This window comes from Ovis aries, chromosome 15, assembly GCF_016772045.2.
Source record: "Ovis aries strain OAR_USU_Benz2616 breed Rambouillet chromosome 15, ARS-UI_Ramb_v3.0, whole genome shotgun sequence".
In the NCBI taxonomy this organism is placed as follows: domain Eukaryota; kingdom Metazoa; phylum Chordata; class Mammalia; order Artiodactyla; family Bovidae; genus Ovis; species Ovis aries.
Genome location: NC_056068.1, coordinates 43,983,271 through 44,006,601, shown reverse-complemented (window position 1 = coordinate 44,006,601; position 23,331 = coordinate 43,983,271). Strand labels below are relative to the sequence as shown.

Genomic DNA, 23,331 nt, shown 5'->3' with positions numbered 1-23,331 from the left:
AAAACTCCCTTCTGGGGTACCACATGGATTTTTCTCCACTGAGATTCCAAGCAGAGGGGCGGCCGCTCCCGCCACACAATATTAAAATGTCAGGAGTTTAAGGTCTGCGTTGGTTGAGTCATAAGTTATCAGCACCCAGTGAGGGCCGGCAGAATGCCTCCCTTAAATTATTAAGCAGAAAGCGTCAGACTGTAATATTTTGCTAAACCAAAGTACAGACACAGACAAAGATGTCATTTCAATATTTGAAACCAGCAAGTTTAATTTAAAATAAGAGCAAACCAATAAGCTCAGAACATAGCGGCGTATGAGAGGAAAATTATACTGTGAGAGGAAAAAAAGTGGAAGGACTTAAGAAATTTATAAAAGTAATCTCCAAGTGGAAATTAGAAATCAAGGCCTAGAAACAGAATAACACAAAAGAAATATTACTGTCCACTTTCTAAATCAATATAACACTGCTCCACGCTGGAATTACCATGGTAACTCAAGTAAAAAGAATCAAGCAATTCTTATTATTTCAAAATAAAATCACAGCCTGAAGCCTGGGTTTTATTACAACCACTGATAGATCGCTGGCTTGTATTTATCTGAAATATTGCTTTTCAATCAGCTGGTTTATGAATGTACACGGGCCTCTCACCAGCCCACTTACTGCCCTGTTTTGAGGCGAGGGGCTAACCAATGAATTGATTCCCGCCAGGCTGCATCTGCATGGATGCCCAGGTTTCAGTCCACTCTGGGAACCATGGAACTTCACGCCCCTTGCAACTGATGGGTGGCTTTGCAGGACAGACGAAAAGCCAGAGAAGGCAGTGGGGCCTGACCTCACTGTGGTCCCCGCCAGGCTTCCCCATGGAGGAACCGGCCAGGCCAGGCTCTGATGTCGGCTCCCAACAATGGCCCCCAACAGGAAGCCTCTCACACCCCCAACCCCAAGTCATCCTCTTGCTGGCTCCATCCCTCTCCCATGAGCTCCCCCTGCGGCCCCATTACAGACCATTCCTGATCCTACTCAGGGTCACAAGTGTCATTGTCTCCCATCCTCAAGTCTGCCAGCTGCAACGGGGAGCTGGGAGCCAGCAGAGCAAAGAGGGGTGCGGATGGCCTGGGCTCACAGCCAGCTCTGGTCTTGTGAGTTGTGCAACCCCTATGTGGCTCTAAGTCTCTACCCCTCCCCATATTCACACTCTTTGCAATGTGACTTTTCACCTCCTTCCTTCAAGGATAGAACTGTTCCCTCCTCTCTTGAATTGGGGCTGGCCTTGTGATTTATTTTGGCCAACAGAATACAAAGTGACAATATCCCAGAGCCAAGCCGAGGCCTCAAGAAGCCTTGTGCACATTCATTCTGGACCTGCCTCCAGCCTGGGAACCATCTAGAAAAGTCTGCTGGATGATGAGGGACGTAGTCTTGTTATCCCCAGCATCCAACTGATCAGCCATCCCCCAGGCATGAGCGAGTCCAGCCAAGGCCCAAAAAACCCCTTAGCCAAGCCTAACCTTCATTACTGACACACAGATTCAAAAGCTAAATAGATGCTTGTTTTGAGCCTCTGAGTTTTGGAGTGGTTGGTTATGCAGCAATAACTAACTGATACACATGCGCAGTACAATGCTTGCTTTTAATCAAGGGCTCAGTGAAACAAGAGCTGCTGTGTAAAGACCAAGAGGCCAAAGCCAAAGAGATCATCCTGCATCTGTGTAGAGAGCACTCTCACTTCACATGGACACTAGGCTTCCAGGATTATCAAGTGTGTACATGGACACAAGGTGCCAGTTAAGTGCTGCCCCCACTGTAGACATGTGAAAACCAAGGCCCAGGAAGTTGCCGGAAGTCACACAGCAGTCAGCCAGGTCTCCTGACTTATGCTAGCAGGCTGCACCTGAAGCAGTAGGCCACTCAAGAAAGCCCACTTAGAAAGGGGTAGCAGGTAGAGTTGGGGACTCGGTAGGCCTGCACTCTGAGGCATCTGTCCCTGCACCTGGGCCAGCCCCCCTCCCTCCTGCCCCCCACCTCTGTTATGTCAGTCACAATAGGCTCCTGCCTTAGCCAGAACACAAAATAAACGTCCTCCAACCAATGAGAGATGAGCTTGTAGCTAGTTGGGTGGATGTGACTCTGAGCAGGACCTGGAATGGTCTGTAAGAAGCCTAGGCTGCCTGTAGGCTCCCTCAAGGCCAACCAAAGGGTAGAGAGGATGCACCAGGCAAGGGGGACAGCATGAGCAAGGGTACAGAGGGAAATGCCAGAATGGCATGGGAGATAAAACCAGAGTGGACATATCAGTCCTGCCCAGCCTAGGGTGGCAGCAGGTATCTGCTAGAATGTCAGGGTGGCAAAGGCTGTGTCCTCTGGTACCAAATGAAAGGTGGTAGATGGGATGGAAGAATGGTGGTGAAAGAGTTAGGTCCAGAGTCCCAGATGAATGCAGTCCAGTGGTGTGTTGATAAATATCTCACAACTGATTCTCCAGGAAAAAAAGAAACCTTGATTTCCAGTGTTTGCCAATTTCTGTGGTGTTAATATTTCCACTATGGCTTGTATCAAGTTACCAATGTGATGTCACTGAACTCAGAGTTGGAAGGGATGTGCAAAATCAGCTTTTGCAAGTCAGCACAAGGTGATTCCACTGGTGTAGCCCTATCTAGAGGACAGACCTACCAGGAAAACTCAGGCCAGCAACACCAAGGAAATTTCAGCCGAGGCTGGGAGGAGGTCGTGTGTGCCTTGGTGTCCTTCAGCTCCAGGCAGGGCAGGCAGGCAGCATGGGCTACAGGCCACATGTACCTCTGGGGCTGCTCCAGCCCATGAAGGCCCAGGTCAGGTTAGCGCCCATCAGCACCTACCGGGAGGACCTACCTACATCTGAGAACACATGCCCTGGCTGTCAGTGGGGCCATGAGTAGGATGCCCAGACACATGGTCTTGGTTAGGTTCATATTCCTCCTTATCAGAGATTTCTACCATCCAGCCTTGTCACACTTTGGGTACAGGCAGAGGCATGGAAGCCAGGATGGAACACAGAAAGATGCTAAAGCTCTGGGCTCTAACTCCCTATGTAATTCTGGGCGACTTTGAGTCTCAACTCTGCCACTATAAATGGAAGGGCTTACAAAGAGTGATTTTGGAGGCTTCTTCCCATGGTGCTACCTGACTGTAAGGACCTGAACGGTGGTGAGTAGTGAGTTTGCCCTGCCTCCCGGACAGTGGTGAGGGATGGCCACGATGGATAAACTAGAGAAAAGGGAGGATGAGGGCCCAGCGCCGGGCAGCAAACAAAGCACGGATCTGGGCACAGGACTATTTCAGATCAGCCTGTGGTTTTGCAGCTGGCACTGTTACTGCACAATGCATGAAGCTTCCTGGTTTATTATGTGTGCACATGTACATTATCTGAGTTAATTCTGATAACAATCCTGCCAGTTAGATGTGGTTGTTCTCACCACAGAGATGAGAAGAAAGTCTAGAGGCAAAACCACCTCAACGCTGGGTTGGCACAGAACACAGAACTACAGTGGACATATTGGGCCTACGTAGCTCAGCAAAATAGTAGATGTGGCAGCCAGTCCCATAGTACCTGCCACACTGGGTATCAGGTCCTTTTTTCTACCTTCATCCCTAGCTGCTTCCAAACTTCATAATGTGCCTGATCAGGGGTTCCTGGGAGGTCCTCTGGCCCCAGGAATTGGACCTGAACAACAGTTTTGGCCTCCTGGCTACATGGGGACAGCTCTGCCCTTTGTGGGATATAGCTCTGGAGGAGGCCCACATTGGCTAAGGACCCCATGCTGGCTTGGGTCACTTTCATCAGCCAACCAGCTCTGTCTTCTGTTCAGAGAAGGCCCAGCCAGGACCACTCTCCAGCTTCAGCAGCCTTGCCTGTGCCAGCAGTCCAGCTGTGCTGAGCGCGAAACCTCATGTCTCTTCCGATCATAGAGGGTCGGCCGCCAATGCTCACTGGCAACCATCCATCTGTTCCAAGGGGGAGAGACCAAAATAGACCTCCTCTTGGTCCTACTCTCAGATGGGGCTGAGCGGTTGCTTAAATGGAAGCAGGTGGGGCAGCCACCCCGTCTGATTCTGGGACTTGGAGCTAGGTGGGAAATCAATTCTCAGAAGGGATGAGAAGCAGGCCCCGGCTCTAGGAAAATGCACATTTCCATGTGCTAAAAGCATCGTTGTGGGACACGAAAGAGAGAGAGAGGCAGTTCCTACGGCCACAGAGGCCAAGTGAGTGGCCAGGCCAGGGCCGAGCCCCGGCACGCAAAGGGTGAAGCTTTTAGGCGAGCAGCGGCCAGTGATCTCAGCTTCCCCCAGTCCTAATGCTCCTGAAAGGCTCTCTCCCACTCCCTGTAATTGGGCATCAGTAGTTAATGCAGTATTGACTGCATTACACGCTCCCGTGCCTCCCTCGCTAATGCCAATTGCATCACCTTGTACAGTCACCGGCTTGCTTAGCCAATAGCCGTTAAAAGCAATCCAAATCATGAATCATATGGGAAACTTTTAGCAAGACACTGCCATCCAAGGAGACAATTTACAGTTGAGTTAATCTGGGTACATTAGCGAGACATGGATTCCGGACGACAGACCAATTTATGTTGTTTCCCTGTCCCCCCACCCTGTCCCTCCCATCCCGAGTTCTCCGCATGGGCAGATGAATGGAAGAGCAGAGAACAGACAGAAGCACCTGCCTTTTACCCTGGGCTCTGGGAGGGGGTTGGGGAAAGGCATCCTTATAGGCTCCCTGCCTCGCTGAGTTTGGGCAGGAAGGGGACATAGCTGTACATGCTCAGATTTTGTGATGCTTCATTCCCCTGCATGAGGAAATGGCTGAAGCCCAGGCCAGACTGGTGGGTGCAGTTGGAGACCCTTCTCTTCCAGGCACATGGCAGGTGCCAGGCCTGCTCCCCACCGTGCCAGCCTCACAAGGCCTTTACCAGCCCTCAACAGAGAGCAGTGTCTAGTGGGCTCCACCCTCCTGCCGATGGGTTGGGGTTTGCGCTACAGAACAGCATCAGGGCCCACTCCCTCCCTGCCTTACCTCCAGGACCAGGGAGGTCCTGGCCACACTCTGCTGGGAAAGGCCCCTAGGACCCTCTGTAGTCCAGAGCATGACGGGATATTCTAGGAGGTCCTGCCGATCAGTAGCCAAGTGTAGCTGAGAGCTTGCCCCCATGGATCAACCTAGTCTGCTGTGGAGGCCGTGCTCATAGCGGTCATTAACAATTGAAGATGCACTGTCTGGTCCTCCTCAGCCCAGCTCCAATCTCCTTAGGTCTTTTTAACTTATTAAAAATGCCCTAGGAATTAAGTCTGGCGTTTAGTTCCACTGGCTGCCTGTGTTTCCTGCAGTCGTCCCGGCCCTCCTGCCGGGCCTATGCAGAGGCAGCTTACACCCAGACCTGCCTTTCTGCAGCACACACGTGGGGCCACACCTTGGGGGTGACTTCAGCATGCTCTCCTGCCCATTCCTTCACAACCTGAGGCTCTCCCCTGTTTCTGGGGCTGCCTGGACCCTTTGCTGCCTGCTCCCGCTCTAGGGCCATTTCTCCAACAGGCTGAGAGCAAATCTGACTTCAGGGTTCAGGGCTATAGCTCCCCTTGGACCACAAACCTCCCCTGAAAGCCCACTGCCTGGTGCCAGTCCAAGTACAGGTGCCAGGGGGAGAAGGGTGATTTCTCCAGGAAAGTTGGAGCTGGGCTCCCTTTGCTGACAGGCAGTCCCCACGGCACGTAGAAAGGCAGGACCCTGAGTTCCAGTAAAGTGGAGCTGGCTAGGCCAAGAGCAAGCATCCAAATGAAAGCAATTAATCTTGAAACCCGAAGTTTAACCGTTTGCAAAACAGATCTTTCCTCTCTGTGGTGGCCCTTCACTGCTCGACCTAATGGATTACTTTATTAATAATGCACTGTGCTTAAAAGCAAAAAAAAAAAAAAAAAAAATTTTTTTTCTGACGATTCAATACTTCAGAAAGTCTCTTAAACCCGTTGCTACGGCAAAGCGATTGATATTTTATTATCTTTCAGAAGTGCAACATGAAAGCCCTGCAGCCCAGCAGAGCAAGAGCTTTGGTCCTCGGCAGCTGGCAGACCTGACTTCAACCAGAGGAGCCTGGGCTTCTTCCCACAAGATGCTGTCAGGTGGAGAAAAGGCGTTGGGGGTGGTTAATAGGAGCCTGAGTTCCCCGCTGCAGCCAGACAAAGGGTGCAGTCCACAGCCGGGAGGAACACACTCCTCGGGGCCCTGGGGACCACTGCTGCCACCCAGCCCAGACGGCCACCTGCTGGGAGAGCATTAAGTGTGAGGAAGGAATTAGGCAGCAGGTTTGGGGTGGGGGGGAGGTGAGGATGTGAATGGGTCTAGAGCCTTTCTCCCTCCATCTAGCTGAAGGTACCACCTTCAAGGTTTCCTGGAACCAGGAGATGCTAGACTCCAACAGGGAATGGAGGGTGGATTTATGAGCAAAAAGGCTGCTTTTGAAAGACATGCTCAGGACACGAATCAAATGACTCCTCAGGACTTAAGCCAGTCTTCTTCCTTGTGCTGTGAGGGGTCCCAGAGCTCAGTGATCTCAGCACTACTGGGCACCACATCGTTAAGACTGGGCAGGCTGGGGACCTTAGGGCAGAGCCAGCTCTTCTCTACAGGTCTGGGGAACACTAAGGGAAACACATATACCAGGGTGGGTAGGCAGGAGACTGGCTGATATGACCTCCAAAGAACCATTTCCATTTAGGGCTCATCTAGAAACCTTTAGTACACAGAGTCGAGGCATTCTGGGGTGCCTGCACAGGGTACAAGAGCTGGTGCTGGTGGCAGTGTTATCTTGTCAGCTGGAAGCCAGTCTTCCTGCTTGAGGCCACCTGTGTACAGGGCCTGGGTCTTCTGGATTTCTGGCTTGGGCCTAGGGAGTCAGTGCCAAACAATCTGGGCTGAAGACATACCCCAATTTTCACATGCTCCCCATGGTGGGAGCACCTCCAAACACCAAGGAAGGACCTGGCTGCCCTGGCTCCTCACTTTACCAAGAGGAAAAGTGAGGTCTTGAGATGGGCACGACTGGTCCAAGATAACACGGGGAGTCGATGAGAAAGGAACTAAAGCAAGGACTCCTTCTTCCTTGTCTGGCCTCACCCCAGACCTCTTCTCCTTTCCAATTTGTACACACCTGCACCAGCCCAGCCCTCTAATGGCCCACCTGGGGCTCCAGGGGAGGGGCCCACAAAGAAAGAACAACACACAGGAAGTGGGTGTCTCACCCTAGTCAAACCCTGGCAAATGGATTCTTTTGGCCTGAGCATTTAGCCCTCCTCCCTCTCTTTCTACACACATGCCCAGAAATGGGCTGACCAGCCACAGAGCTCCCCAACATGCCACCCCTGGGCCAGATATTTTAAATGGCTCTTCCTGCCTGAGGTCTCAGTGGGTGGAAGGGAGGCTAGGGGCATCGGCACACAGTGGCAGCAAAGCGAACATCCTGTGCGACCTTAAGTCACTTAACTTCAGATTTCCACCAAGTGACCAGGTCAGGAACACCACCGACCTGGAGGGCAGAGGGCACAGACCTCCATACTCACTGGGAGAGGTCAGCTGATGTCACTCAAAGAGGACTCCGGCTGACTCACAGGAAACCCCTCTTCTCAGGTCCTCACCAGCAGTACAACGCAGCTGGGGCCTGGGTGCTAACAATTACATTCATGTCTCCCGACAACACTAACCCACCAGGTAACCCTCACCTCCAGGGCAGGGCCAATCTCCCGACCCCGAGGGCTGCCCCTGGGTCACAGGACACCCACTGGTTTTACCCTCAAGGGGGCTGGGTTCTCCGACCTCTCCTGCACATACCAGGACAATTACTGCGGGACAGTCACAGTCAGGAAGGCTTTGGGTGTGTGAGACCCCCTGCTAGTGGCTTCTAGCCACCGCGGGCCCCGCTGTTCTGACCTCTCAGGCGCAGTGAAGCTCTTGATCAGGGTAGGTCCTGGTGGCTCCGGCACGCGTGCTACTGGCCAGGAGCGGGACACTTTCTTCCTCTGGGCCAAACTCCTGCCTCCGAGCTCAAGAGCCCGCAGGGAGACAGTGGGCAGCACAGGAGGCGTCCCTTTATCTCAACGAGCTTTCGGGCAGCTGTGTCCCCGAAGGTCCGGCCGGCTTTCCCCCTGGCCTGACGGGCACCGCGGTGGCCACCTTCTTTCTGCGCGCCAGCCGGCCGCAAGCTCTGGAGTCCGATTTCCCGAAGCCACTGATTTGCTCGGCGCTCTGCGACTCTCGGGTTACGCGTGCGGCGCGAGGGTGATGGCTGCGGTGAGAGGAGCAGCCGCAAAGACGAAACGCTCTACGCGAACCGCCTCCGCGCCGAGATCCGGGGGCAGCCAGAGCCTCCACGCGGCCCCGCAGAGCATCACACGGCCGGAGCACAGCTCGCCCGCCCGTGGTCCGGTTCGGCCTGGCCCGGCCCCGGGGGGGCGCAGCCCAGAGCTCCCTTGCCTCCCCACCCCAGTCCCAAGCCCCTTGGGGACCGCCAGCCCAGCACAGCCCGGCGTGTGCGCGCCCGTGTCCCGGCGTGTGTGTTCCCGCGCGCCGTGGCGGGGGCGCAGGGGCGCGGGGCATTGGGACCCCCGCCCGCCACCTACCGTCCTCCTTGTCCAGCACCATCATCTCGGGCGCTCCGTGTCCAGCCGCAGCTCGACTCGGCCGGGAGAAGGGCGCCGATTCCGGGCGCGCTTCGGCGGGGCGGCCGGTCCTCGGGCAGCGAGCGGACTCTAATTACCCGCTTGTCCGGCTCTTAACCTAGATTGCACTCAGCTAGAATTACATTCAGAAGTGAAGCACTTCGCAGATACAAAAGCAGTCTCACCTACTTTTGTGCCTCAGAATTGCAAGGAACTACGAACTGCAATTTGGAGAGGGAGAGGGAGAGGGAGCGAGAAGTGGGAAGAGAGGATCAGAGCCGTTTCTTTGATTCTCACCTTCTAAATGGCTCAATTTGCCCAGTATAATCTGTCTTAATGTAATTGCATTTGATAGCTCATAACCCTGGCTCTGGCAACGACACAGCTTTCAGCCTCATAAAGTGTTTTCCCCTCGGATTTAATCTGAATCTCAATCTAAAATTATATTCAAAGAGATGGGGGAATCTCGGCGGCCGTCTCCCGCTGCCTTTCTCCCTCAATGTATGAGGTTTGCACTCCTGCTACTGAATAAATGCACACATTTCCCGAGGCCCCCCTCCCTCGCGAGTTAATGGGGAGTGGAGACGCGCGGCTGCCCGGCTCCGCAGCGCCACCTGGAGGCCTCTAGGCCTCAACTCGGCGCGTGGCTCTGCTCAGGCCCCAGGGTCCTCATTCCCAATCACTATCTGGTGGACTACTCCTGTCTCTCAGTCCCCTCAGCCTTGATTTTGGACCCCTCCCAAGGGGCACTCTTTCTCTGACCACGTACCCTCCCTTCCTACCTCCTCTCTCTGGGGTTCCTGGTTGCTTCCTGGATTGTTTGGCAAAGTTAACCCTCTGCAGGGCACAGATTTTCTCACTGTTGAGTCTTCCATCACCACCCTTACTCCAGCAGGCCCTCAGAAGAGCATCTTGATTTCACAGAGAATGAGATCCTGTCTCAGCTTCTATCTAAGCAAGCACAGCATGGCCTTGAAGGTTATTATTTTCATTCCACAACTATTTATTGAGCACATATTATACACCAAGCTCTATTCTAAGGCACATGGGGATACAGCAGTGAAAACAGATTCCTACCATTACAGAATTGATGATTCTTGCTTAGTAACGCCGGAGGCAGGAAGAGATACAGTGTTCATCTCCTCTCCTTCTGAACCCTGCTTCTCTCTGAGCACCCTGGGGCTGGTGCCCAGGCTGCCTTCTCTCCAGGAAGGCCACTCTTCAATATCAAGGGCTTTTTTTTTCTCTTTTGACAGTACAGAGTTCCAGGATGGGGTGGAAATCTCAACAGCTCTTCTCCAGACACATGTGCCAGAGGCTTATCCCCCGTAGTCACTTCCAAGCATTAGATCCAGGCAAGGAGAAGGAAGCTGGAGTCCTTGGAGGGGCAAAGGGCCATCACAACTTCATCTCGTCTCTGCCTATTACCAATAGGGGACTTTTGCAAGTCATTTTCTCTCCCTGGGGCCTCAGTTTCCCTGTCTGTGAAGCAGAAGATGGCTTTGCTATCTCCAAATTTGCTGTGGGGATCAGATGAGACAATGCATATGAATATGCTTTGTAAACTGTGGCACCCGGACAATGGTGAGGGGGAGGCAGTGGGTACAAAGGAGATTTGAAGGCCAGGTCATGCCCCTTAAGCCCTAGAGGGCCCCAATGTGGGGTGCCTGATGGGAGGGGGAAGGGGAGAGGGGATGGTGCTGCAGCCCATCCTCCTCTACCCTAGGCAGGAAAGTCAAGCTTTGAGAAAACAGAAGAGAGGCTGCTTCTAATGAGATGCTTCATCCGCAGCTCAGAGAGTTTCGCTTTCCCCTTCATCTTGAATACTTAATCCTAATAGTCCTTGAGTATATTTGATGTTAAATATATCATTTTGCTCAGACTCACCATCCCTCAGGACTGCAAGCTTGATCTCTCCCCTGCCACTGCAGCTCAACTGTACCCTGAGGGTCTGAGGGAGGCTTTGGCACTGCCGCCGCTGGCACATTTAGTGCCAGCCCCTCACCCCAGCCTGAGCTGGGGGCCTGACAGCGCAGCAAGCACTGGACCTAGCAGGCTGGCAAGGGGGAGCTTCTTTCTGTAAGACACCTCTTTGCTACCTGGAGGTGTTCACTCTACAAGGGCTGTGGCCTTTCTCCTGGCCTCTGGGACTGCTCCTCACTCTCAGGGTCTGGCCCTGACCCACAAACCCAAACAGATTAGCTGGGGCCACCTTCTCACTCTCAGGTGTGTGCTTGGGACTCTGTCCCAACATCAGCTTTCCTCAGCTCCCAAGGTGCCCAATTAGCAGCCACACAGTTAGCAGCATCTCTTTCGGGAGTCAGGGGCCTTGCAGCCCAACCCAGGGACTGGGGCAGGCCTGGGTTACAGAACAATGCTGTAGAAGAGGCTGGGGTGTGAGCAGGGAGTAGGTGCTGTGTGTGAAGGGCTAGCTGCCTTTGCCCACAGGCAGTTCCCTCTGCAGCCCCAGTGATGAGCACTGAGCTGCCACACTCATCTGGAGAAGGGCCTCCACAGAGGCCTTCTGGTGGACAGAGCTACCCAGCAACTCTTGGACGCTTTGGGTGGCTTGAGCTCCCACCCAGGAAGGGGCCTGCTGGGCTGACAAACCCAGGCAGGAGCCTGGCTCCTCCAGCAGCCTCCCTCGCAGCTTATGGGTAATTGTTGGGCAGGGAGGTAACTCTTGTGCCCATGCTCACTCCCACCCAAACTGCCTTCAGGTGCAGGGGCACGCCCACAACACCGAGGGTGGAATTCTTATGTCCCCCGGGGCTGGGGGGCGGAGGGGGGAGGAGGTGTATGCACCTGACACATTCCACAGGTGATGAGCATGTACTCTCACTGTGATACTGCCAAGAGTGCTCCAAAATGCCCTTGAAATGCCTCTGGGGACAGCAGAGGGAGACTAGTTGCTCAGCCCCCTAGGTTACGGTGAGCAGAAAGGGGGTGAGCCTGGCTGCTTTACAAAGTTTTGGGCGGGTCCTCGCAGTTTGTCATTGCATCTGGCAGTAAAGTCCTGATGAAGGATTCCTGCACTGGGGTTGTGGGGGAGGGGGCTAAAGACCTGATGCCCCGGAGGCCCAGCAGACCAGATATTCCAGAACTCCTCAGTGGGGCTTGTCACATGTGCCTTGGCCTGAGGGCCTGCTTCCAGCTCCAAGATGGAGTTCCAAGCTGGCCTCACAGGTGACACTCAAATGGGGTATCTGGAGTGACAAAGGCCCGTTCCCAGTGGCCGCCACAGTTGAGGGGACAGAGTGAATCTACAGACTTTGTGTACCATCAGGATGCCTGCTGGCCAAGTTCAGGCGCCCCACCCTGCCCAGCCTCCTACTCCCACAAAGCAGCCCATGCATAGGGATTTGCAACCAATTAGAGTGGCAAAGTAGACAGTTGGCAAACTTTTCCTCTTTCAGTTTCTGGAAGCCCAGGACAGGCCTTCCAGGAAGCTGCCGTTATAACTTGTTAGGTTTTGTGAGGGCCTATGGAGAAGGTAATGGCACCCCACTCCAGTACTCTTGCCTGGAGAATCCTATGGATGGAGGAGCCTGGTGGGCTGCAGACCATGGGGTCGCTAAGAGTCGGACACGACTGAGCGACTTCACTTTCACTTTTCAGTTTCATGCATTGGAGAAGGAAGTGGCAACCCACTCCAGCGTTCTTGCCTGGAGAATCCCAGGGACGGGGTAGCCTCGTGGGCTGCCGTCTATGGGGTCGCACAGAGTTGGACACAACTGAAGTGACTTAGCAGCAGCATGCAGAATCTACACTCCAGAAAACAAGTCTCCCCGTCCCTTCAATGAAGGCCAACCCACCCCTGCACAACAGCCCAGAGAAGGTTGTGGATATAGGCTGTCGACCAGATGTCCTAGTTTGCCCCAGTTCTCTGGACTGAGGGGCTTCCAGGACCTGGGACTGTCAGTGATAAAACAGGGATGGTCCTGGGCAAACCAGGACAGTTAATCACCCTATTGGGAGGTGGCAGGGTGGGACAAGGGACTAGCGGGGCCAGAGTGAAAGGCCAGGCACCCAGACCCCTCCCTGCACACAGGCAGCTGCCTCCCAACCCCCAATTTCCCAGCCTCCTGCCTTAGGGCTTCATCTCCCAGGCTCCAGAGAACAGCCCTAGTAACTGGGGATGCTCCATGGACCAGCAGGGCTGTGAGTTCTAAGAGACTGGCAGTTACAATGGGAAGGGTGTGAGCTGGACCCCAGGGATGGTTAGATTTTCTGAGAGTCAAGCTTCCTTATGCAACTAGGGTTGGGGTGGGTAAGTAAAGGGTCTTTAAGAAAAATAATAGATTTACTAAACAAAATTACAACGGAAGGGCTCTGAAGCTTAAAAACTCATTCCTTCAAGGTGAATCCGCCTCTGCTATCTTGGATACACAGCCCATCCACATGCCCTAACCGGCAGTGCACCTCCCAACACTCTGGGCTGGGGTAACTGATCGGTGAGAGTCCTCCCCAGCCCGGTCAGGTGTGAAGCCATGTCACCCATCCCGCAGCTATGAAGTTCCAGACCTGAGGGACCCCAGGACGGTGCTGGTTGGACGGCACCCCCACCCCAGGGTTTTCTGGGCATCCTCCTGGGGGAGACTTTCCCCAACGGTGCAGAACTGGGAACATGCAGATACCCAGCGGGGAGGCAGAGAGACTGAGGTCAGTGGGCACTGCGGGGAAGCCCACTGCGCGGATTGAAGAGGTGCTCCTTTGCCCGCGAGGCGGCAAGAGCCAGTGAGAAAGTTCCCTGCCCGAGCGTGCAGGGCTGCCGGGCTTGGCTGGCCCGTGTGACTTCCTAATCCGGCTGAGGAGCCTCGGGCTGAGCCCGGCACTCCGACAAGCACCCGCGCGCACCTCCACCGCGGGGCTTCCGGGGAGCGGGCCAAAGGCGGCCGGGGCTGGGCGCGGGGGAAGCTGCAGCCGCCCTCGCCCTGCGCCCCGCGGGTCCCCGGGCACCTACCGTCCTCTTGGTCCAACACCATGGTCCCCGGCGGCTCCAGCCCGGCCTGGGCCGAGGACGCGGAGGTGCGGGCGGCTCGGACTCCACCGTCGCCCGTCTGCTTTGCTCCCGCCGGCCCCGCGCGGGCTCCGCGCCCGGCGAGCGCGGCCGCGGACTGGGGCGGATCGACCGGCGCCCGGAGCTGAGCCCCACCGGCTAGGAGCTCCGGCGGGCGGGCGGGCTGGCCAGACCCGGGGGCGGGGCGGGGCGGGGCGGGGCTGGGGCGGGGCTGGGGCTGGGGCGAGTCCGCCCAGCCTCGATGGCCGAGCCGAGCCGAGCCGGCAGCCGCTGCCCGGGCTGGGCCGGAGCCGCCGGAGCCGCCGCCGCCGAGCGCTCTTCTCTCCGCGCCGGCCGCGCTCGCTCAGCCGAGTGAAGAAGCCTGCGTTTCCCAGGGCCCCTCACATTCCCCTGTTAATTAAATCAATTCATTATGTTCAGATCTGATTAGCGGCCCTTCCCCCCCTTTGAATCAATTATTCAATACACAAACATAATTGCTTGGGCCAGAGGTGCCCGCCATTAGCTTATTTAACTCCAAGGACACTAATTACCCGCAGGGCACGGGAACTTTTCTCATTAATTCTGACAAAACACAAAAGCACAGCCAGAGTGTGTGCGTGTGAGGGACTCTGTGTGTGTGTGTGTGACCACATGCCAGAGTGAGGGCTGTGTGGGGTGGTGAGACACCGTGGGAGCTTCAGCTTGGACTTGGGGGAGGCGGAGTGTGGGCGATTTCGGGTGGGTGTGTGTGGGTGCCGTTTTGAGTCCCACTTGTGAGTGTGGGACTCCCCGTGTGGGACTGAGTGCATCGGAGTGAGTGCAGCTCTGGGGCTGGGGACCGTGGGCCAGTGTCTGAGACCCAGCTCAGGAAGGTGTGAGCTTGTGCTCGCGCTTCTGTGTGTGGCTGTGAATGTGACTCCGTGGCTACTGTGGCCGGCGCCCCATCCCCTTTCATTTTGTCTAATTTTCTGGCTATTGCACACTGCAGGCTCAAACCCACAAGGGCAAGTGCAGACCACAGAAGAGACGAATCAGGAGGCGGTCGGGGTCTGTGGAGCCAGGCTGAGAGAGTATCCTCCTCACCCCATCACGGGCTGGAGGATGCTCCCCTTCCCCCAACTTATAAACTCCAGGTTCCCATCATCCCTTTCTCTTGCCCTCTCACTGCACATCCCTATATCCACCCCACCCCCCATTCTCCAGGTTTTATCCCAAAGCCCTCCCCAGCCACAGCTTGCCTCCTCCCATTTCCACAAGTGTCTGATATCTAGGTGCACCCCCAGCTCCCACTCCACAAACCCTAGTTCTTTGCCTCCTGTTTGTAAGGCTAAACGGAGGGTGTGCCTATGGTTGACCAACTTCTCCACATTTTACCTCCCAGGAAATCTCTATTGAGAGAAAGCCAGTGAGAGAGCCCACAGAGGCAGGGACACAGAGGGTAATTGATTCCCCCAAATTAGGTTTCTGCTTTCTAAAGACCAGTATTGTTCCTGTTCTCAATGTGCACAGAGGTATTGAAGATTTCCTTTTTGTTTCCTCGGGCAATGAATGAGCTTAATCCATTTGGCTTTATAAATCAGGAAACTAATATTCGCTCCTTCCATAGCAGCTTTTTAAAAAATTTAATTGGTGGAGGAGGCACAGTCGGTCACCCTTATGCTGTCTCCCAAGCCCCCACTTATCAAAACACATTCTGACTGAGGGGTGGAGAGGGGGCTAAGGGAGGGGAAGGGAGGGCTCATCCTGATTCCTCCTGCCCTCCTCCATCCTTGCACATTGACCCACATAGTTCATATGGGGCAAAGTTTGTGAAATGAGTGAATTAATTATACTCAATTCAGTGAAGAAAAGGGGGCTGTTCAGGGGTGCTCTTCAGAATGACCTCCCAAATCTGCTGCTTTCATCTTCCACAAACACTGGACATAGCCATGCAGTGACCGAGTTTGGCAAATCCTCCTCACCATCCAGCATAAGCTGCTAGAGTCATCTTCCTGGTGCCAAGACCTAACCCTACTACTCTCCTGCTCAAAAAGTTTCTGTGGTTCCCCTTTGTCCACAAGACCAAGCCCTAACTGCTTATCAGATCATTTTAGGCCCTTCACCAGATCTGGGGAAGCCTTTGTAACCACCACTGCCTTTCACTTCAATTTAATTGCTATCTATTGACCTCCAACAACAGCCTCACACTCCTGCCCCTCTGGATTGCTTTGCTATAATTGAACACACCCTGCAGGTTCTTGCTCTAGTGATTCTTCTCATGGCATCCCTCTGCTTAGGAAGCCCTTGCCCACCTCTCAAAGTCCTCTAAGGAAACATCTCCCCTGTGTTCCTCTGAGTGTCTCTGTGTGAAGTTTGGACTTCTGAGTGGTGCGTGCATTACTTCACTGAAACCTGGAGAATAAGGTCAGTCCCTGAGGGCACAGTTTCAGCTCTCCCCTAGAGCAAAAGGACAGATACCATATGAAGAGTCTACACTGGGTCACTGGAGAAAATGGGAGCCGTAGAGGCAGGGGAGGAATTCAGATATAAAAATGGAGGCTCAGAAGGGGAGAACCTTAGGCACCATCTTTTTGTCCTCCCCAGGACCTCAGATGGAAAGGGACCAGAACCCAGGTGCATGCTTCCTATGAATCCAATATTTTGATCTCCATGCTCTTTTGTTCTCTGTGTTGCCAGGCACGGTCACTGTCTAGACTGGTGCTGGCTGTTCCTGGCACTAGGGCTTCTGGCCAAGAGGACAAGAGGGGGCTGAAATTCTGCCCTCTCTCTGCTCTCCAAGCCATGTGCCTGACATAGGCTGCACCTGCCAAAAGAGAGTACTTTTTGCTAATTTTCAGAAAAGCACTATATGGACGAACATGGCCTTGCAATTGGGTTATCTGCTTGGCCAGATCTGACACTTGAGTCCAGCCCAGCTTCACTGCCCCACCCTCACTTACACTGAGGGCCTGTGTGAGCTCTTTGAAGACCAGCCTCATGGTTTTCATAGTGGAAGAGAAAATTAGAGCTTCACCATGATGGGTGGTCAGGGATACTGAAACAGATGCCCAGCCCCATCTCTGAATGTATATGGGCCTCAGGCACTAGTGAAGGACGCTGAACTTAGTCCATCCCTGAGATTTGGACATGGATGGATGTACTATAAGGATCAAGGTCCCCAAAGGGGACCACGCTGGAGGAGAGACAATGAGGATCCTTGTCAATGAGGAGATCCCCAAGGGGGTCTAGATTGAGTAGCAAGGCCTGGAGTTTGGAAGGGCAACAGTTCCAGGTATGGTGCAAAGCTGGGCCTGGCCCACTTCTGCCCAGCACTCTAGTGAGAAGAGGGCAATGATGCAGATGAGGAAGCAGATCACTAAGAGTCCTACAGCTCTGCTATCAAAGCCTCCTCTAAAACAGCTGGTCGCTAGAAATGATGGGTAATCGCAGAGAGGGACAAAAGTACCCATGTCAGCAGCTCAGTGGCATGGGTGGAAGCATGTGCATGCAGTGGATGACAAGATGGTGAGAGTATCCGGGAGCAACCCTAATTATATGGGAGGCATCTGTATCCCTAGCCTATCAGCCCTACCTTCCAACCCTGGGAATGTTAGAGAGAAAATGGTTTTATCCAGAACTCAAAGTCTGATGGTGTCCAGAGGGCACCTGGGTTACATGTGTAAGCATTCCTAGAAGGTCTTACACCTTTTTGTAGAGGAGGACCCAGAAGAGAGGAATCAGAATTTGGAGCTGATTGTTATAAATGTGTGAGATCTGGTACCTGACATATGTACGGCCTCCACGTTCCAACCTATTTTAGCTATGTGACCGGCATGAAGGGAGAGGCCGTGGGAGCGAGAATGGGCCAGAATAGCACCCACAGCCAGCCTTGCCTGGGGGGCAGTGGAGCTCAGCCAGAGACGCAAAGGCGTCATCAATGTCATCAACATCAGGCCAACCCAAGGCTTTGCTCCCACTGCCCCTTGCTGCCCGGAAGGTCTCCTGAAGCCACACGTGTTTTCCCACACTCTCTTTCTCTTCATGTCCTCTTTCTCTTCTTGTCTCCCCAGCTGTCTGATCCATTCCCCTGCTCCACTGCAGTGTCAGTGGGTGATGTCACTTCCTACTTTAAGAGATGAGATGTGTCAGACAGAAAGGCCCAGGTCCTCCTGCCCCAGGTCTGTGCTTCTACCATCATTTTCCACATCTGCAACAGGCACCTGGTCATGCATACCTTCCCTCCTGGAGAACATGACCTTCTTCCTGCTGGGCCCTATCTCTCAGCATGTGCTCTGGTCCACCAGCTACCACTGGTCAAAGGATCCCATTGGTTCTTCCCTTTCCCTTTGACCTCCTGGTTCTGCTGGACCTTTCACCACAGCAGGCAGACAAACTCTGATGTCTCCCCTGAAACAAGTATACAAATGAGTCCCTTGGACCTCACATCTGCCCTGGGACCTTTTGCCATCTATTCCCTCTGTTGTCACACTTCCTCACCACCCACCCTCTCCTCCTCCACAACTATCTGGCTTCAGCCTCTGCAAGGCTTGCCAAGGTCACCAGTGACTTTTATGTCACTAAAAGACTATGTTTAGGCCTCACTATACCCCTCAGAATTTAATGCATATAATCCCTTCTGTCTTGAACATATTTCTTCCTCAGACAGACATGTTCTCTGAGTTTTCCTTCTACCCGGTGGACATTCCTTCTGCTGCTGCTGCTGCTGCTGCTGCTGCTAAGTCGCTTCAGTTGTGTCCAACTCTGTGCAACCCCGTAGACGGCAGCCCACCAGGCTCCCCCGTCCCTGGGATTCTCCAGGCAAGAACACTGGAGTGGGTTGCCATTTCCTTCTCCAATGCATGAAAGTGAAAAGCAAAAGTGAAGTCGCTCAGTTGTGTCCGACTCTTAGCGGCCCCATGGACTGCACCCCAGCAGGCTCCTCTGTCCATGGGATTTTCCAGGCAAGAGTACTGGAGTGGGTGCTATTGCCTTCTCTGGGACATTCCTTCTAGTCTTCATGTATTGCCAGCTTTTCTTCTTTCATCAGCTGTTAACTGTGGCATCCCTCAGGACCGGGTCCCAGGCATCTCTGAACCCCTTCCCCACCTTGAGGTGCCATCTAGGGTTGTTGGTGTGTGTAGCCCTTACTCAGGATTCTCCCTTTGAAGAGAGGTATATTTCCACATACCCTCTTGACATCTCCTGTAGAATGTTTCATCCCACTTGATGTTTCCAATTGGATGTATCTTAAAATTAAAAATCCAAATTGAGCCCATGAGTTTCTTCCCAAATCTTTCTTCATCTTGTTTCAGTAAACCAACCACTCAATTCCTAAAATCAGAAATCTAGAAGTAAAGCAGAATTTCAACCAAGCCAGCAAAAGCAACAACAACAAAGGGGTGTGTGTGTGTGTGTGTGTGTGTGTGTGTGTGTGTGTGTGAGGGGGGAAGAAACAACAAATATATGGAATAAGATGGAAAAAGTAAAGCTAAGTATATCGGTATATTACACTACATGTGAAGAGGCTGAATTTCCCTATCAAAAAACAGATTGTCTGAGTAATTTAAAGCATAAAATATAGCCACATGCTGTTTACAAGAAATATTCTCAAAACAAGGTGACAAAGAAGACTGAAAATAAAGCAATGAGCAAAGATACACCAAGTAATTGCAATCAGAGAAGGAGTAGGAACAGAAATATTATTATAAATAAGACTAATCTCAAGGCCAAAAGTATATACTGCTTGGCAATTAAGAAACACTCTTTTAAATTACTACTGGACCAAAAATAAAGTCAAAACTGAAATTACAAACCACCTAGTAATGAAAAAGAGAATAGCATACCATACAGAATTTATAAGACACAGCTGTATTCAGAGGAAAAAATATAGCCATAATTTTTTTTGTTTTTTTTTTTATATACTTACTACAGATATAAGAGAATTTTAAAAAATAGTTGGATCATAAGTGCTCTTAACAATGAAACAAAGACTAAAAAAATTTTAACTAAGTATTTAGTTTAAGAAATTAGAAAGAAAACAAACTAAGCCCAAAGAAAATAAATGAAATTAACAGTTATAAAAATCAGAAACTAACGCAACAGAAAATAAATAACACAAAAATAATTAAAAGAAAACCCAATCCTGGTTCTTTGAAAAAACCAACAAAATTGATCAACTTTTCTAGGCAACCTTAGTTAAGAAAAACAAGAAAGAAAAAACATACCATATTAGGTATAAGAAAAGAGGCATATCACAGGTACAGAAAAGGTTAAAGAATTGTAACAATAATGTACATAAGCCTATGAAAACAAATGTGAAAACCTAGAGGAAATAGATGCTTTCCAGGTAAAGTAGAAAATTATCAAAATTGAGCACAGAAGTTGAAATCTTGAATAGGCCAATAAACAGCAGTTGTTGTTTTTTTAATGAAAACTCTGCTATTAAAACCTTACAAGATACCATGTGCGTGCATGCTCAGTTGCTTCAGTCATGTCCAGCTCTTTGCAATTCTATGGATTGTACCCCACCAGGCTCCTCTGTACATGGGGAGTCTCCAGGCAAGAATACTGGAGTGGGTTGCCTTGCCCTCCTCCAGGGGATCTTCCCAAGGATTGAATCCAGACATTGCAGGCAGATTCTTTACTGTCTGAGCCACCAGGGAAGCCCAAGAATACTGAAGTGGGTAGTCTATCTTTTCTCCAGGGGAATTTTCCCAACCCAGGAAGTGAACTGATGTTTCTGGCACCAGGCAAGAATATTGCAGTGGACTGCCTTGTCTTCCTCCAGGGCATCTTCCCAGGCTGGGGAACAAACTCGTGTCTGCTTGCATCTGCTGCACTGCAGGCAGACTCTTTACCCACTGAGGCACCTGGGAAGCCCACAAGATACTGTACGATCCAGCAATTCCTCTCCTGGGAATATACCCCAAAGAATTGAAAGCAAGGTCTTAAAGAGGTATTTGTAAACCCCTGTTTGTAGAATTATTATTCACAATAGCCCAAAGGGGGAAGCAACTCATGTGTTCATCAGTGGATGAATAGGTATGCTAAATGCAGTATATATACGTAAAAATATACATATATATATGATGGAATAGTATTTGGCCTTAAAAAGGAAGGAAATTCCGACACATGCTACAGCTTGGATGAAACTTGAGGACATTATGCTAAGTGAAAAAAAGACCATTACAGGAAGATCAATACTGCATGACTTCACTCATAAGAGGTACCTGCTGCTGCTGCTGCTGCTAAGTCGCTTCAGTTGTGTCCAACTCTGTGTGACCCCATAGATGGCAGCCCAACAGGCTCCTCTGTCCCTGGGATTCTCCAGGCAAGAATACTGGAGTGGGTTGCCATTTCCTTCTCCAATGTATGCACGCCAAGTCACTTCAGTAGTGTCTGACTCTGTGCGATATTATGTACAGCAGCCTACCAGGCTCCTCTGTCCACAGGATTCTCAAGGCAAGAATACTGGAGTGGGTTGCCATTTCCTTCTCCAAAGAGACACCTAGAACAGTCAAATTCATAGAGACAGAAAGTAGAATTGTGGCTGTCAGAGGCAGAGGGATGCGGAAAACAGGGAGTTTTTGTTTAATGGGTATAGAGTTTCAGTTTTGCAAGATAAAATGAGTTCTGGAGAGAGTTTCAGTTTTGCAAAATAAAAAGAGTTCTGGGGATTGGCTGCATAACAATGTAAATGTACTTACCCTTAATGACACGTACACTTAAAAATGGATGAGAGGGTGAATTTCACGTCATGTGTATTTGACCATAATTAAGAATAAAATAAAAATATTATAAGCCACAGATTATAGCAAAAATGAGTTTTATATAACCTTTAAAAACAGATGATTTTTAATGTTACCTAAATTATTTCCAGACAAGAGAATAATTTGGAAATATTACTGGTTTGTTTTATTTGCTAGCATCTTCTTAATTCCCCAAACTTATAAAGATTGAATTAAAAGAGAAAGAAAAAATTACAGACCAGTTTCAATGAGTGCAAGATCTAAAATAAGGATATTAGCTACTAGATATGGGAAAAGTATCACAGATTTACACCATACATAGGAGAGTTTATCATCAAAAACATGAGTCTGCGTTAAGAAATTTATAAATATAAGTCTAGTACATCAACTAATGAAAGGATCAAAATATGACCATAATAATAGATGCCAAAAATCATTTCATAACATTCAGCAAATATTGCTAATAAAATACAAAGCAAAGTAAAAATGAAGAAAAATATTTTAATTTGATAATGACTATCTATCAAAACTCAATAACAAATATATGATATTCAGAAGCTCTTGCCAGAAATTGGCAAGAGCACCTCTTGCCAAGATGCTCATTACCATCACTAATATTCAACATTTTTTGGAGATTTTAACTAATTCAATAAGAAAAAATAAACTAATTGGAATAAATAGCTGATTTTTTAAAATGACAAACATGTTTGTTTACAAATGATATGATTGTATTTCAAGAAATTCCAGCAAAGTTTAGTTTAGAAGTTACTAGGTGGTTAAATACAAGGTAAAGGAAAATCTATAGTTTTTTTCTCAATGCAATGACATATTAGAATGTAAATGACAAAAGAATTAATTTGCAATAGTGACAAAACAGTAAAATACTAAGGGACAATTTTAAAACAACAATCACAAAGGTAAAATTCTTTGGATAAAGTTATAAAATCTTATTGAAGGATATATAACAAGATCTAAACATATAGAAAGGTAGCCATGTTTCAAAGAAAAGACTTATTCTCATAAAAATAATTCATTTCCCACTCCTGACAAGCCAGCCTTTTGGAATTCCCTTGTGGCTCAGCTGGTAAAGAATCTGCCTGCAATGCGCAAGACCTGGGTTCGATCCCTGGGTTGGGAAGATCCCCTGGAGAAGGGAAAGGCTATCCACTCCAGTATTCTGGTCTGGAGAATTCTATGGACTGTATAGTCCATGGGGTTGCAGAGTCAGACGTGACTGAGAGACTTTCACTTCACTTCACTTTCAATGCAATTTCTATGAGAATCTCAAATTTAAAAGTATTTTAGAAATGTAAAAAATTAATTTGAATTATATTTGAAAAATAAGTGTCTGAGTCTAGTTGAGAAAACATGAAAAGAAAGACTAGTTGACAAGATCTTGCATTATTAGATAATAAAAGATATTACAAAGCCACCATGACCTGAACAGTACAGGATAAGCTAGGAAGTGGTAAATAGATCAGAGGAACAAATAACCAATATAGAGATCCAAATTAGAAAATAATTTAATATAAAGTTTCATTTCAGTTCATCAGAGAAAATGAATAGATCGAACTGAATAGATAGCTCCCTGAAGAAGATAAACAAATAAGCCAATAAGCCACCTGAAAAGATGTCCATCACTATCGGAAATGCACATCAAACTACAATAATATACCACTTCACATCCAGTAGGAAGCTAAAATCAAAAAGTCAGATAATAACAAATGTTGGTGAAGATGTGGAGAAACTGGAACCCCTAACTGCTGGTGGAAATGCGAAATTGCAGCCACTTTGGAAAACAGCCTGGTAATCCCTCAAAAGGTAAACATAGAATCACCATATGGCCCATTAGTTCTACTTCTAGGTATGTAGACAAGAGAACTGAAAACATATCCACGCAAAAAATTTGTACACTGATGTTG

At 50.4% G+C, this 23,331-nt stretch overlaps 1 protein-coding gene across 2 annotated transcripts in view; it reads right to left on the bottom strand.

Annotated features, from left to right (window-relative positions):
• The window catches only part of LMO1 (LIM domain only 1), a 41,650-nt gene extending 27,851 nt beyond the window's left edge, over positions 1-13,799 (bottom strand). Inside the window, exon 1 of one of the 2 annotated variants that reach the window (XM_015101044.3) lies at positions 13,644-13,799. In XM_015101044.3, the coding sequence (XP_014956530.1) occupies positions 13,644-13,665 (22 nt within the window). In that variant the 5' untranslated portion in view covers positions 13,666-13,799. Of the gene's footprint in view, positions 1-8,641; positions 8,777-13,643 lie in introns of those variants that run through there. The other variant, XM_012095820.5, reaches the window with a different exon arrangement.
• Between the last annotated feature and the right edge of the window lie 9,532 nt (positions 13,800-23,331).